At 34.2% G+C, this 17,500-nt stretch overlaps 1 protein-coding gene across 1 annotated transcript; it reads left to right on the top strand.

Annotated features, from left to right (window-relative positions):
- Positions 1-8,035: 8,035 nt before the first annotated feature.
- LOC138031476 (uncharacterized) lies at positions 8,036-9,313 on the top strand. The gene has a single exon (XM_068879163.1). It carries the CDS (start codon positions 8,036-8,038, stop codon positions 9,311-9,313), a length of 1,278 nt encoding a protein of 425 aa, XP_068735264.1.
- Positions 9,314-17,500: the final 8,187 nt, after the last annotated feature.

The raw sequence follows: 17,500 nt of genomic DNA, 5'->3' as shown, positions 1-17,500 counted from the left end.
TAAATACGCGAAATCAAAAGGGAAGATATTGACATCACTTCTGATAGCGACAACGATGAAGATGAACTCGAAATATTGTAAACCCTTGCCCTAGCTTTTGTGAAAGATGAAAAACTAAGGGTAAATGGAAAGAAAGAAAGCTTGTAGTTAATGTTAGTAGTATAGGAGTTGGGGGTATGAGATCATTTTGTAAAAATGCTCTCATCCCAACCCAACTCCATACTACTTTACCTTTGACGGTTACATATTTTTGATCTCGTATTTTCGGTCTCATATTCTTGGAAATCTATATGTTTTATATTTCTGCGAATCTATGCCGTGGCGAGGCAGAATGGATCCAACGCAAAATTTATTTTGGAACTATATGTTTTTAACAAACCTAAAATAATATCTCATATAATAGTATAATGAGTTGCCAAGAACTGCATAAAGAACTTGTCAATATGGAAGAAGTGGTCTGCCCATTTTGCAATAAACAAATCTCAAAGCCTACTAAAAAAACAGAACAATGTTGTGATGAACCGTTTATAGTGAATGATAACAATATGCTAGTTTGTAAAAAATGTGGGTTGGTTAATGGCTATAAACCACTTATAGAATTTGTTGATTTTCACTCAAATAAGCATAGATTTCATCGTAAAAGTGTTTACCAAAGAAAATATCATATCAAAAACATTATCAATAACATTGCCATTAAAAATGGTTTCCAGATTTCTGTAAAAAATATGGATAAAATAATTCGAATTTTTGCGGCTATCGGGGCAGTTGTGAAAGATGTTAACATTGATAGAAAGCGTATGATTAACATAAATTTCATTTTAAAACAAATATTTAAAATGCTTGATCTTCCTTTTGAAAAGGTCAAGACGAGCAAATCCAAAAAGACACTTCAATCATATGAACGATATTGGAAAGACATCCTGTCATTGGCATCAGGCCGAATTAATGAAATAGTTAAGGAATGAATTTGTCATTGTATTTAGCGTAGAACTTGTCAACACTAGAACAAACATCAGTCACAAAATCATCTACATTTTTTAATTCTGTGTGAAACGATGGTTGAAAATCACCGCTTCTCAACATGTCTTTTATCGAATTCAAAAGATGCTGATAACTTTGGTATGCGTATGTACAATTTTGTATTTTAAGATCCAGTGATTGGAAATCCATGTAAGACTTGATTAACAAAGCACAAGTGCTTATTGCTACTAGGGCTATACCACCAGTTACAACAGCACTAATAATTCCACCAGTACCAGTTATGACAGAAACAGTGTTTCCTAACAGTTTTAATTTTTTGTAACGTTTCACAGCTTGCTTGTAAGCCCAACACTTTCTATGGTATGCCTTATAATAGCTCTTTAGTTCGTCGACCTGATCTTCTGAGAGTTTGTCTGAAATATGGTTCCAGCTAAATATTCTCTTTTTTCGATCTGTCATATATATGGTTTAGATTGTTAATCGTCTGCATAGACAATATAGTATACCACTGACTTGACCACAAAAAGGTGATCTTTTAATCAGTTTAGTTGTGTATTTTTCTGAAATAGCATAAGTGTAACCTCTACCGAGCTTATGGTGGTCATAAAACCTCCCGGAAGCATCATGTAATACACTATGTGAATTTAATATATCAATCCAACCGAAGATCTTTTCAAGTAACCATGTTAGACAGCCACTACCTGGTCCAAGAAGACCAATTTCACCATCATTGAGTTCAAGAATCTCATTCATAGACATGTCTCTTTTCAAATAGAAACAGTGCAGGTATTGATAAACAAGTGCTGATTTTAATATTTTGTCATTAATGCATGGATGTTTTTCTTTTGCTTCTTGAAAACTATATTCCACAAATCGTAATAAATTGTCGATATACATATATATTGAGTTATATATTTTGAAAATCCACATCACAAATCGAAATGATTTTGAATGAACCTGAACATATTTTTTAATTCATTATCAGACAGAGATTTTGCCCAAACAGCAAAAGCATATAAATCCATTTCACAGAAATTCACAGCAGTGCCATCAGTATGAACCTGACATCCAATAAACATTTCTTGAGCTGAACCTGTCAGAGTGGCAGAAATTGTTTCTGTTTTAATCGCACTGATTGATGTAACGCCTCTAAAGAGTTCTAGATTTGTCCCATTAATACGAATTGTCCAAACTTCGATATTTCCAGAGAGATTCAGCAAAGAAGGAATGTTAAGTCTGCCATTTGACGAGGAACCAAAATCGACATAGACTGTACCATCTCCCCATGGTATATGCACACCGAATCTGACGGCTCCACGCCCCCATTGAAACTGTGATTGATTAGTTATCGCTTTTGTTTTGACAACCAGTATTACTGTGCATTTGTTACCAGAACTACCCGCTATTTCAGAAACATCAAATGATTTTTTTTCCAAATAGTCATCACTACCATCGAAACGTATAAAAAACAGTTTTTTCAATGAATCCCTCAGAAGAAGAGGCTTTTTTGAATTGGTTTGTTGTGAAAAATCGATATTATTCGCAGGATCCATCCATGAACTAACTCTGTCATTTGAATCGGCTGTGACTACTGATAAAGCTGGAATTAATGCAATGCTGATTTTGTCTAACACTGGTATACCAGGTAGACTGTTCGAAATAATAAAAGTCGATCTGTCTAACTTCAAATCGAGTTGTTTTTTTATGACAACATGGTTCTCTTCCGTAGCAGCCTTAACGACGAGATTTTTGTCAGTTTCTATATGTCCATCATCATTTACTGAAAGTTGAGCTTGAGCTTGATAGGTAAAATCATCATCAGAGTGATAGTCAATGGTGTATTCAATTTTGTCACCATTGTCGTCAAGAAGATGTGTACCATCTAAATTTTTTACATACAATGTCATATACTGTTGCATTATATAATTCAATTAATCAGTAATGTTTTGTAATGTATAATGTAAACATAAGATCTTACGCCATCCCCATCGTCATCATCAAAATTTATTCGTATGTTTGTTATGTTTTCAAAATATCGATTGACATTGACAGTAAGTATTTTGCTTGTTGAAAAATCTATGTCATAAAATACACTAGCGTTTCCATAAAAAGTTATATCGTGATTCGACTCTGATGGATAATTTTTTTTAGCATAAATTTTTATTTTATCGATATAAATTTTAGTAAATGTTAGAGGTGCTGTTCTAGAAATATTGAAATCACAACCCAGTGATGATTCTGAAGTGGTTCCATAGGCGTAAGACGGTAATATCTTATCAAATAACCCTAAAATTTTATTGTTATTCATATTGATTGGCACATGCATTAAAAATTGATCATTTACAATCTCATAAGCCAATTCGTAATCATAAATTGTGAAATCAAGGTTGTTTTTTGCTTCACCTTTTATACCGTAAATCAGGACATACAATGGTAAAAGAGTTGGGCTTCTATTGTCATAAGTGGATTGAACAGTTACATATAACCGTCTTTCGATAGTTAGTGAAGAACCATCTGGTGATAAGTTCATGATAAAGCGATAATATTTATAATCTGTGTTGGTTTTGACTGTAGTGGTTCTATCAGTGTTCATGTTTCTTTTTTCAAAAGTAACCTGAAATGAATTGAACTCCACATCAAAACCGGTTCTCAGGAAATATATTTCTAAACACACAGTATATTTATCGCTATAATTGTCACGTATCAGTTTGAATAGATTAAAATCGAATCGTCCTTTAAACAGACTGGAACCATCTGCTGCCTTTTGAACATTGAATGAAAATGCTTTTTTGTTGTTTTTATGTGGTGAGTCATTATAGTCGATTAAATTGGCATCCTGTATTCCATAATCTTCTGTAAATTCCCCATCAGCCATAGCATATTTCAGCACATTTTCTCTGTTTGTATGTGTGGTTATATGACTCTGAACTATTTTGTCGTCTACATATTTCTTATTTTTTTCTATTTGTTCGTCTGTATATTTATTGTTTTCAGTAGAAACAGTCGCAATGCCGTCATTTACTTGCTTCAAAGTTATGGCATCTTGATTATGTGTGGCGTTTCCGAGATTTATTATTCGTTGATTGTTCATGTCTAGAACAGAAGTCATTACACCGCTTCCATCCAATTTCAATGTTTTTCCAACCTCGGAATCGACATAAGATTTGTTTGTCACATCTCTAGCACCGGTTGGTTGTCCGCAATTTATTATTTTATTCAAAGACAGATCCAAATTTCCAGTCATTTTAGAGGATCCGTCTAAACGAAGTGAATCTAAAAATAATCGATCAACGTAACCTTTTCCAGTGGCATCATTTCTACCTGTCGGATTAGCAAGATTGACGATCTTTTTTGTGACATATTTAAATTTCCAGTCATGTCCTGCGAACCATCACGGAGCACAACCTGATTTGTATTGGGTTTGGTTGATAAACCAGTTTGTAATTGGTGTTTTGTAACAGCGTCAGAATTGCCAGTGCCTTCAGCAAGATTGCTGATTTTATTATTTCCAAAGTCAAAATTGCCAGTTACGGAAATACTTCCATCTTTTTTCAAATAATTAGCCAGCTCCGTTTTGTCGGCTTTGAAATTCATAAAGTCGTCAACGTAAAATTTATTGGTAGCGTCTGAATGCAATATTGGATCTTGCACTCCTGTGATTCTTTTATTTTTCATGTCGATCGGATTTTGAGCTTCTATCTTTCCATCGTTTGTATTTAATTCAAAATAAAAGCTATGTAGATGCATACTACTTACAGCATCACTGTGACCATGTCTAGCTGGAGCAATATTTTCGACACGCCGATTATCCATGTTAAGGGCTCCAGTCATTGGACTACTGCCGTCTAGTTTTAATGTCTTATTAACCTCAGAATCAACATAACTCTTTGTACTAGCGTCAGTGTTTGTTTGTGGTAAATCCACATTTCGCAGTTTTTTATTCTGTATATCATAATCACCGTCATCTGTTAGTTTAAAACCAACACCAGGCAATCCTTTTACTATTTCAACAACTTTTTCATGTGAAAATGTGTCTTCAGGTAATTTACCATTTGAGTAACTCATATATACAATTGGTTTATATTTTTTCATCGAAATTCTTCCTTACTTGTTTCTTGGGTTTGTCAATATATATAAAACTAAAAGGGTCTCTAGTTGCTTTCTCGTATAATTGTTGTGAGACATTGTTTTCACGACATATGAGACTTTTTTCATTAGTACTCGGAAAATCATAAATGGCAAAATGTGAGCAGTTTAATCTAATATCTTTTGGTGTCTTATAGTAGCTTTGACTCAAATATATGGCGCAGCAGTTTTTATGTCTCCCCTGTATAAAATAGTCAACTAATGGTTTTTGGTTTTTATCACATACGAAATCGTCGAATATCACAATTTTTTGATTGTCACCATTGAGATTTTTTACAGGAATTATTTTATCATTGCTTGCTTCAATGATATCATAACCAGCTTCTTCACTCCATGGTTCGAACTCTTTCATGAGATTCCGATACTTTGACTGCTCTAAGTTTTTTGCATAAAGGTATATTTTATCAAAATACAACAGATTGTGAATCATATGCATCAGTGTGTTTGTTTTTCCCGAACCAGAAGGTCCACAAATGAGCATGCGGAAGCATCGATCAGGCATAAAATCATGTAGTTGTGTGAAGTTTGTGACAACATCGTCGCCAGTATCATAATTAGGTATCTTCATTTTATATCATATGGGTATATTGTTTCGATAATATGGTGTTTAACATGGTGTTCAACATGGTGTTCAACATAGTGTAAAACGTTATTTTTTATATATGAATTTCCATTTTTATGTAAAGTAATAATATAACAAAAATGAGTTTACTTAAGTGGAAAGAACTCGCAAAGAGTAAATCTGAATTAGGGGATAAGATCAATTATGTCCATAATGCAATTACAAAGCATGATATTGATCAGAAGACCAGTCAACAGGGATTTTCAAAAGTATTCCAACCAATTACAAGTAAATTAGATGATGTTATTGATAGTAATCAGGCTTTAAGGTTGCCAAGGAAAAAACGACCACTGAAGAAAGGAGAAGTTCCTGATTACGGCATGGATATAGAGGATGAAGTTCCAGATATGAATCTTGGTGATCTATTTGAACAACCTGTTTTGCCACAGCAAGAAAAACAACTGGTGCCAAAACCACCAACATATGAAGAGTCTTTACAAGATCTTCTGGAAGGAAAAAAAGAGATGTATGTTGATCCTAAGTACTTTCCTGAAGAACCAGAATTACCACCAGAGTATGATGACGACGATGAGATAGATTATGGAATGGATGAAGAAGATATGGAAAATGAGATATTAGGTGATCTTGGTATACCAAATTATGATTCTGTTGAAAAGGTAATAAATCAACAAGAAATGACTGAACGAAAAAACAAAAAATATCTCAATAAGATCGTCAATGCGGCTAAATTTAAAAGAAATCAATTGAAAGCCTACAAAGGAAACGTTACAAAGCAATACAAAAGTGGGAATATAACGGAAGCTGATAGGCAAGAGGAAAACAAAAGAGTGGATCGCGCTATGAGAACTCTGAATGAATACATAAAACATTATCAAAACAAAATGAAAACAATGGAAGGTTCTGGTAGGAAAAAACAAAAAGGTGGCAATGTGATATTTTTTAACAAACCGAAAGAACTCATAAAAAAATTGGATTTAATCATTGGTGAGATATTGGCTGGCAATACAAGCATTGACATGCGAAATATGGGTGTTTCTATATTGGACACATTATTGAAAATGACAACAATTAACAAATCACAATATGGTAAATTATACAAACAATATTTCCAAATTTAATGTAACTTCATTATATAATGGAACGAGAGATAGTTTTATCATCTTACAGTGTGAAAAATAAAGGGGATAATAAACCAGAAGATTTTACAACAAATTTCACCAGACCTGTAACTCTAGACAATAATAAGCAATACGTTATCGGTCTTAACAGAGTCATTAACATGTCATTCACTTGGTTCAATGTCAATGCTGGGTACAAAAATCAATTAATCAAATACAGCTCCGATAATGGTTCAACTTTTAAGGACATTACCTTTCCAGCTGGGGTATGGAATTATACGGACTTTGACAGACATATTAAAAATGTGACGAAAACTGGTGATACGTATCCGATAACTCTTGAATTCAACGAAACAACATTCAGAGTCACGGTTACATTAGCTGCAAATTACCAACTTGATTTAAGAGCAAGTAATTTTAATGAACTGATCGGTTTCGACAAAAAGATATTAGCAAGTGGAACGCATATTGGACCAAGAGTGCCAAATCTCAGTCAAGACACAGACGTACTCAATATTCATTGCGATTTGGTAAACGAAAGTTTAGTTGACGGTGAAGAAACAGACATTATTTATTCATTCTCAACCAGTGTACTAAAACCAAGTTACTCCTTCACCCTCGAACCACAAAGAGTTACATTTAATCCTGTGAACAAAACTACAATTTCATCAATCAGAATCATGATAACAGATGGAAAAAGAAGATTAGTGGATCTGAATGGAGCAGATACGTCTTTTTCGCTGATTTTAAAAAGTATCTAATGTAACAGTATAATGAAACCGTATGAATTTAAGAGGTTTTACCACCCAAAACTTGGTAAATTTGTATTTCAACATAAAGGGTCTGGGCTTATCTTAGACAACATTTTTAAACCATTGAAGAGTGTGGCATCGTCTGTTTTCAAGAAATTTGCTAAGCCATTAGCAAAGAAGGCATTAGAATCAGGGGTTTCCCATGCAGGTGATAAAATTGGCAAGACGGTGGCAGAAAAGTCAGGAGACCTAATAATGAAAAAATTAGCAAATTTGAGAAAAGGAGCCACAACACCAACACAAAAAGCAATTGTTCCATCCTTGCCCATTGAACAGAAACAGCAAGATGAAAGCGCTGACATGATACTAAATAGATTGATATCCGGATCTGGAAGAAGGCGTAGATTTTTCAAATAAATAACATGACAGCAAAATTATATAATACAATAGTATAAATGGCTTTTAGAACAAGTGAATTATTGCAAAGAAATGAGTTGGTGCGTTTCCAACTTGATGATGTAATTAGAGCCCCTGGAAATAATCAACATCAAGAAAAGAACGGTTATAGATTCACCATCAACGACCGGAGTTCTTTCTATGATTGGTACAATGCTTATTTCGAGGTTCAATTCCAGTTACAAAAAATAGCAGATGGAGCTGGTTATGCAGCAGCCGATAGAATAACGGTGATAAACGGATCTCATTCATTGATTGCACATATGATGATTAAAAGTGCTGGGAAAATTGTTTATGACACTGACAATCTACATAAGGTCACTTTTGTGAAGAATCTGTTGGAATATTCTGATGATTACTCGAGAAGTGTAGCTAAGAACAGTTTTTGGTATTTAGACACAAATGCTACGACAGCCAATACTAATTCAGGATATGAATCTAGAAGAGTGCTTACACAAGCTACCAACGATGATGGAACGGGAGGAGCAAAAGATGTGAATTTGATCATACCTCTCAATCGTTACAGTTTTTTTGAAGAGTTGCAGGATAAAATGTTGGTTCCTATGCAGTTACAATTCAATTTGAATCTCCAGAACGACAATGAACTCATCAATAGGGCAGCAGCAGCAGATGCCGGAAGAGTAGTGATTAACAGATTTCTACTATGGGTTCCAAAATTAACACCAAAAGACAGTATGTACGACAAATTTGTAAGCTCTTTCATGAAAGAACACAAATGGACATATCAGCGTGAACTATATGCAGTGTCAGCACCTGCTAGAGTCAGTGGTTTTTTTCAGATTTCTTCCAGCATTGACAATGTCAAAGCAATTTTTGTTTATCTACAACGGGCTAAAACCAGAGTTGCAACTCAAAATCCATATATACTTGATACCTTCAAACTGAATGAAGCAAACGCAAACAGTTATTTAACAACATGCAGACTCGAATATGGCAATGGTGTTTTCTACCCAGAAACAGAATATGACAGTGAAAGCAAAGTGAGAATATTCAATGATCTCATGTCTTATGCAATGCGAAAAAATGATTACAACACCGGAACGCAGTTGAATCTAGCTAATTACAATAGTTTATATCCACTGATTTATTTCGATCTGTCATATCAAACAGAAAAAGTAACAAGAGACCCTAAACAGTTGATTTTCAGGTATAAAATAAGTGCCAATAGTGCAGCAGATTTCAATGTCCATGCAGTTGTATTGTACGACGAGTCGGTTGTTATTGACAAGGTGGGTAATGAATTGGTTATAGTTTAATCCCATGAATGACACATATTTATTTGTATATGTTTTGTGACTGGAATTATGTAACATATATTATATGACTGAACTTCATCAAATAAACGTAAGACTGTCAGATAATCAAAAAAAGAATCTGAGTAATGCTTACCATAAAAGGGAAACAATTGTTCTAAGACTGACAAATGATTCTCTTAATGGAAACGACACTCTTTATGTTCCAGCAATGGTGAAAAAAAGATTGCAAAAAAATCGACAATTGAACAAAGGAATGGACATTAAGCTTGCTAAGACCAATATCAGAAAACAAGTAGGCGGAAGTCTTTTGAGCACCGTATTGTCACTTGGTATGAGAGCTCTTCCAGCAATTGGTAAAACCCTTGGGTTGAGTGCTCTTGGTGGTTTAGCAGAAGCCGGAGCTAAAAAATTGTTAGGATCTGGTCAAAAAGGTGGTGCTATGCCATTACCCATGATGATACCTTTCAATGCAATCAATCAACTGATGCCATATCTGAATATGTTTACAACCAAACAGCAAAGAGACATAATGAATGCGGCTCAAACAGGATCTGGCGTTAAAATAACACCGACCAAAACACAATCAGGTGGATTTTTAGGCACTCTGTTAGCTAGCATTGGAATTCCTTTGGCTTTGAATCTTGTCAAAAAGCTAACGGGAAGAGGAGCACCGAGGGTAGGTAGACCACCTTCGTCGAAAAAGGATGGTACAGGAGCACCTAGAATTGGAATGCCCCCTCCATTTTATAGTTATCCGCCATATGTGACTGGTAATGGTAGAAAAAAAAAAACATCCTCAACCAAAAAAGGAAAAGGGTTACTATTGGGAAAAACAGTCCATTCAATGGCATACCCATTTTGGGGGCAATATTGTGAAACCAAAATTTCACAAAAACATACCTATGTCCAATCACGATCTGAAAAAATGGTGTAAATATTTAAACATACCAATCAATGATGTACTGTCAAGAGATGAAAAAGTTCCACATAACCATAAACAGGCGTTATTCATATACAATCTTGAACCAGCTTATATGAGCGGAAGTCATTGGGTGGCCACTTATGTTAAGAATGATGTAATAAATTATTTTGATTCGTTTGGTATGCCTCCATTTCAAGAGATTGTGAATCATGCCAAAAAGAAAAATCTAACTTTGTTACATCAAAACAATCAGATACAAAACATACAAACAACAACTTGTGGGTATTTCTGTTTATACTTTCTAAATGAAATGAATAAGGGTAATTCGTATTATGATTTATTACAAGTGTTTGACATAAATGATACAATGAAAAATGAGAGATTTATCGAATATTATTTCAGAAATATCTAACTTATATATATTATGAAATCATATTGTGTTAAACAAAAGAAAGTGACCGAATGTGTTGAACCTTCAGGTTACAAAACAGCTAAAAATGGTAGACTAATGTTCTTTTGCACTTGTGCTGAATGTGGTATTACAAAGACCAAATTTGTCAAACAACAGGGAAACTAAACAGCCCGTTGGGAGCGGGCTTACTCAGTGATATCGCTAATACAGGAACAGAATTATTTTTAACTAAAGGAGTACCTTATCTTGGCAAAAAAGCCGTTGAAATGGGTAGATATTATGGTTCCGAATTAATGAGAGACCCAAAATTGCAGAAAAAAGCAATCGATTATGGTTTGAGAAAAATGAACCCTCTACTTCATAAAGTCGGTTCTGAAGCTCTCGATCAATTGTCAACAAAAATAAGACCAAATAAAAAATACACAACAAACAGAAAAGATCTTGACGGCGGCGCTGTTGACATTCACAAAGCTATTGGTAAATTGCCGAAACCAAAAGGTGGATGGACATTACCTGGGCATCATTACACAGGACCTTATAATGATTTAGAAAATCAACTGAAGTATGACCCAAAAACTGGTCAAATATTGGAAATATATGATATGCCCACTGGCAAAACTGATGCAATAGCAATGCAACACGATGTTGATTATTCCGTCTGCAAGGATGATAGGAAATGTAAAAACAAAGCAGATAGGAAAATGGTTCAAGCTTTAGACAACGTACCGTATAATGAAAGACAATGGGGGCATTGGTTGGCAAGAAATGTTATCAATACAAAGCAGAAACTAGGTCTTGGAGTTTCAAAAAACGGAAAAAGCCGTCTGGTAATGAAAACTGGCAAGAAAAATTAGCAGATGAATTACATGCATCTATAAGACGCAACTTTACTCGGCGGCGTGTAATCGTAAATCATATTGATGAAATATGGGCAAGTGATCTAGTTGAAATGCAACAGTTTAGCAAATGGAATAAAGGTTATCGGTATCTTCTCATGGTTATTGATGTTTTCAGCAAATACGGTTGGATTGTCCCATTGAAGGATAAGAAAGGTGAATCCGTTACTGAAGCATTCAAAACAATATTCAAGGAAGGCAGAAGACCACAATATTTATGGGTTGATAAGGGAAAGGAGTTCTATAACAAACACTTGAAGGACTTGTTAGACAAAAATGGGATACATATGTACTCCACTGAAAATGAAGAGAAATCCTCAGTGGTCGAAAGATGGAATAGAACAATCAAGTCCAAAATGTGGAAGCAGTTCACAGTTCAAGGTAATACAATGTATCTCGATATGCTGTCCAAACTAGTGAAACAGTATAATAATACAAAACATTCAAGCATAAAGATGACACCTGCAGAAGCATCTAATAAGAGGAATGAAGGTATAGTTTACTTCAATCTATATGGTGATATGGAGCCATTAAAACAGAAACCTAAATTCAAAACAGGTGCCCAGGTTCGAATATCCAAGTATAAACGGAATGTGTTCGATAAAGGATATACTCCAAACTGGACCGAAGAAGTGTTTACAGTTGATAAGATCCAATACACTAATCCAATAACATACAAACTAAAAGATCTCAGAGGTGAAGAGATACAAGGCAGTTTTTATGAACCTGAATTATTAAAAGCAAAGCAGGATATTTTCCGTATTGACAAAGTGATCAGAAGAGACTACAAAAAGAAACAAGCTTTGGTAAAATGGAAGGGATACAGTGATGAATTCAACAGTTGGATACCATTGAAAGACATTGAAAACATATGAATTGTGGTCGAACAAACGCGCATAAATACTTATAAAAAATAAAAATATATACTTATATTATATGGACAAGTTTGAAAATGAAGAAAAAGTTGGTTTCTATTATGAAGCGATCAGGATTCCCATCTGTCGGATTCTGACTGGGTACCATCCTCACCGGAAAGTTTTTCATCACAAGAAAGCGAATCGGATTTTAGTTGCCCAAGTTCGCCAGAATCTTTTGCGTCACAAGACAGTGATGAATCTGTGTAAAAGATAATCGAAACATATAGTATATGTTCAGAGGAAGCCAAATAATTGAAACCATGGCTGTAAGAAAAGTGATCACAGAAATGATTTGTGAAATAGTGGTCAGGAACGCAGGTTATATGCATTATGTTCATTCAGAAGCAGTACCATTGTTGATCAAAGCATTGAAAACAGGAGGACCAAAGAAAGAAATCGGGAAAATGTTTCACATCATAGATGTCAAAATGGATTTTTTGTTCAGAGAGTTTAAAAGGTACAGCGATTTTTTGAAACCATTGAAATTGATACAAAATATATAAAAATAAAATATATAGTAATATAATATGGAAGATCGAAGACCAGTTGGCCGCCCAAGATTTTATACTGATGAAGAAAGAAGAAAAATAAAAACCGACTACATGTTGCATAAAGAATGGTACTGTAAAATATGCAACAATGGTAGAAACTACACTCTTGCTGGCAAACATTGCCATTTAAAAACAAAGAAACATTTCAAAAATTCATTTACATATAATACGGGTTACATTTATGATAAACATGAAAATAGCAATTAATTTATTCATATCACTTCTCTTTTAAAAAAGTTAAATACATACTTCCCGTATGTGTTGAACTGTAAACGCACCATAATTTGACTTAAAGAATTATTATCTATAGATATATTATAATGGCAAATAATATGATAAATATTATGAACCGAAGTTCGCTTCAAAATCTGAGCAAAGAAGAATTAATAGAATTGATTATAAAACAAAATACAAAACCAGTGCCCGCACCGAGGACAAAAACAAGACCGATCTCAAAACCAAGAAAGAGTGTAAAAGAACTTGTTGACTATTTTGAGAGGCAGAGACTGCCTGCTCCTCCTTCTGAATGGCTGGAAGAAATAGAACAATTAAACAGACCAGTGCCAGCACCTAGATCCAAAAAACGACCAATTCCATTACCGAGGACCATAATACAAGAAACGAACAAAGCTTTAAAAGGGTTTACGAAGTCTTATGAAATCAACATAAAAAACAGCAAAGACCCACTTATGCAACTGCAAAATACAAGAAAGGCTGTTGCCATTCACATTGGAAAAATATTAAAATCAATGAAAGGTCTAAAGTTTGTTGAAACACTGAGGGTCACATTTGAAAAGCAAACAGGGCGAGAAGAAAAAATCATCAAAACGGCTTATTTCAACAGTCAACCACAAACAATAACAAATGACACACAAATTGAACTAGCTTTATCTTTGTCAAAACAAGTCATACTAAACAAGATTGCAGTTTGGATTTCAGAGGGATCTGGTTGGACTATTCAATCTGTTGAAAATCATTATATCAATGTGGTAAAATACGAGCCAATGAAAGGATCTTCTTACATCAAATTGCCAAATGAACTCAAACACAGTGCAAAAGGATTGATCAACATGAAAAATGAGGATAATGAATGCTTCAGGTGGTGCCACATAAGACATCTCAATCCTCAAGACAAATACCCACAGAGAATCAAAAAATCAGACAAAGCATTCATTGAAAATTTGAATTATTCAGGAATTGAATTTCCAGTGACTACCAAACAGTACAACAAAATAGAAAAGCAGAATGAAATTAACATCAATGTTTTCGGTTATGAAAACAAACAAAAATATCCCATTTATGTGTCAAAAGAAAAGTATAAAGATTGCATGAATCTGCTTCTTATAACAGAAAATGAAAACAAGCATTATGTGTTGATCAAAGATTTCAACAAATTCATGTACAATCAAACAAAACACAAGGAAAGGAAGCACTTCTGTATGCATTGCTTACAATGTTTCAGTTCTGAAAGAGTATTAACTGATCATAAAGAAAACTGCATACAAGTAAATGGCACACAAGCTATCAAAATGCCAACAAAAGATGATAACATACTAAAATTCAATAATTTCCATAAACAACTACCAGTACCATTCGTCATTTATGCAGATTTTGAAGCTATAACAGAAAAGATATCCGGTTGCCAACCTAATGATGATAAATCGTACACAGAGGCTTATCAGAGACACACAGACTGTGGTTATGGATATAAGGTTGTGTGTTGTTATGATGATAAATACACAAAACCAGTACAAATTTATAGAGGTGAAAAAGCTGTTTACAAATTTATGGAAGCTATGCTAGAGGAAGTTAAATATTGCAAGAAGATCATGAAAAAATATTTCAATAAACCATTGAGAATGACTGAAGATGATGAAAAAGAATTTCAAAAAGCTAATGAATGTCATATCTGCAATAAAAAATACAATGAAAATGATGTGAGAGTTAGAGACCATTGCCATATCACAGGTAAATACAGAGGATCAGCTCACCAAGATTGTAACCTAAATTTCAGATTGACTGAGAAAATACCAGTTATGTTTCACAATCTCCGTGGGTATGACAGTCATTTTATAATGCAAGAAATTGGTGAGATAGTTAAAAAGCATACATACACAAACAAGAAAGGTGAAACATGCCAAATGAATATCAATGCCATACCAAACAACATGGAAAAGTATATGGCTTTCATGCTTGGTAATCATCTGACCTTTATTGATAGTTTTCAATTCATGAGCTCAAGTCTTGATAAACTGGTGAGCAACCTACCAAAAGAAGCATTAATATATACTTCTCAAAAATTCAAAGGTAAAGAGCTTGATTTGATGAGTAAGAAGGGAGTATACCCATATGACTTTATGGACAGTTTTGAAAAATTCAATGAAAAGCTGCCACCAAAAGAAGAATTTTACAGTATATTAAATGATGAGCATATCTCAGGTGATCAATACAAACATGCTCAAAATGTATGGAACACTTTTGATCTAAAAAATATGGGCGAGTACCATGACTTATATCTTAAATCTGACATCCTTCTGTTAGCTGATGTGTTTGAAAACTTTCGAAAGACCTGTCTGCAATACTACAAACTAGACCCCTGTCATTATTTTACCAGTCCTGGGCTTTCTTGGGATGCTATGTTAAAGATGACTGACATTAAATTGGAGCTTATGACTGATATTGATATGTTTCAATTCATTGAAAAGGGCATGCGTGGTGGTACATCATACATAGCAAATCGATACGGCAAAGCTAATAATAGATACATGAAAACGTATGATGAGAAGGCGCCCTCAAAGTATATAATGTATCTAGATGCTAACAATCTGTATGGTTGGGCAATGAGCCAATACCTTCCAACTGGTGGTTTTAAATGGTTGGCTAAAAACCAGATTAATCAGATAGACCTAGCCAAGTATAAAGAAATAGCAATAAAGGTTTGATATTAGAAGTTGATTTGGAATATCCCAAAGAATTACACGATCTGCATAATGATTATCCGCTAGCAGCCGAAAAGGTCAAAGTCAACAAAGATATGCTTTCTAATTATTGCCAAGAAATAGCCAATAAATTCAAAGTGTCAACTGGCTTAGTTCATAAACTGATACCTACATTAAGCAACAAAGAAAAGTGTGTTCTTCATTATAGGAACCTACAATTGTACACCGATCTTGGTTTGAAAATAACCAAAATCCATCGAGTTCTAAAGTTCAATCAGTCACCATGGTTGAAAGAATACATTGATTTCAACACACAGAAGAGAACCAATGCTAAAAATGCTTTTGAAAAAGACTTCTTCAAGCTTATGAATAACAGTGTATTTGGGAAAACAATGGAAAATATCAGAAAGCGAGTAGATGTCAGATTAGTAACTGATAAAAACAAACTGTCAAAAATGGCTGCCAAACCAACATATGTTAGTAGTAAGATCTTCAATAAAAATCTAGTGGCAGTGCATAAAATCAAAGAAACACTAACCCTAAACAGGCCGGCATATGTGGGTATGTGTATCCTAGATCTTAGCAAGACACTAATGTATGATTTTCATTATAACTACATCAAACAAAAATACGGTAGCAAAGCGAAATTATTATTCACAGACACAGACAGCTTGACCTATGAAATTGAAACCAGTGATGCGTACCAAGACTTTTGGAATGATAAAGACAAATTCGATAACAGTGATTATCCCGAAGATTCACAATATTTCGACACGACAAACAAAAAAGTAATCGGTAAATTCAAAGACGAGGCAGCAGGTATACCAATAACCGAATTCGTCGGATTGCGATCGAAAATGTATTCATATATGAAAGACAATGACAAAGGCGGAAAGACCGCTAAGGGTATTAAAAAGAATATCATCAAAAAGAACATAACTCATGAAAATTATAAAAACGTACTGTTTAATAACAAGCAACTGCATCACACCATGAAAACGATTAGAAGCAACTTACATCAACTTGGAAGCTATGAGCTTAATAAAGTATCATTATCTTGCTTCGATGACAAGCGGTACATTCACAATAATGGTGTGACAAGTCTGCATACGGTCATAACAACATGAACACACTAAAATAACAGTTCGTGGAAAGAATTGAACACAAAAAGTCCAACCAGAAAAAAAACCAAAACTTGGACCATTTGGTTGTATTTTCGGTTTTGGTTAATTTATGGGTTAACTTTCATTGGTTGAAAATCACGGGGAAACCCCCTTTATTTATTTCCGAGAATGCCATGCTTTGTGATTTTTCTAAGAAAGTCACGCATTTTAAATAACATATAGTTCCAAAATAAATTTTGCGTTGGATCCATTCTGCCTCGCCACGGCATAGATTCGCAGAAATATAAAACATATAGATTTCCAAGAATATGAGACCGAAAATACGAGATCAAAAATATGTAACCGTCAAATGTAAAGTAGTATGGATTTGGGTTTGGGATGAGAGCATTTTTACAAAATGATCTCATACCCCCAACTCCTATACTA

Source organism: Montipora capricornis, chromosome 14 (genome assembly GCF_036669925.1).
Source record: "Montipora capricornis isolate CH-2021 chromosome 14, ASM3666992v2, whole genome shotgun sequence".
Classification (NCBI taxonomy): Eukaryota; Metazoa; Cnidaria; class Anthozoa; order Scleractinia; family Acroporidae; genus Montipora; species Montipora capricornis.
Note: the sequence above shows the minus strand (reverse complement) of the source record. Positions and strands in the feature narration are given on the sequence as shown.

Bases quoted from the DNA above. Each gene is read 5' to 3' on its own strand.
- LOC138031476 (XM_068879163.1), top strand. From the start codon at position 8,036: ATGGCTTTTAGAACAAGTGAATTATTGCAAAGAAATGAGTTGGTGCGT.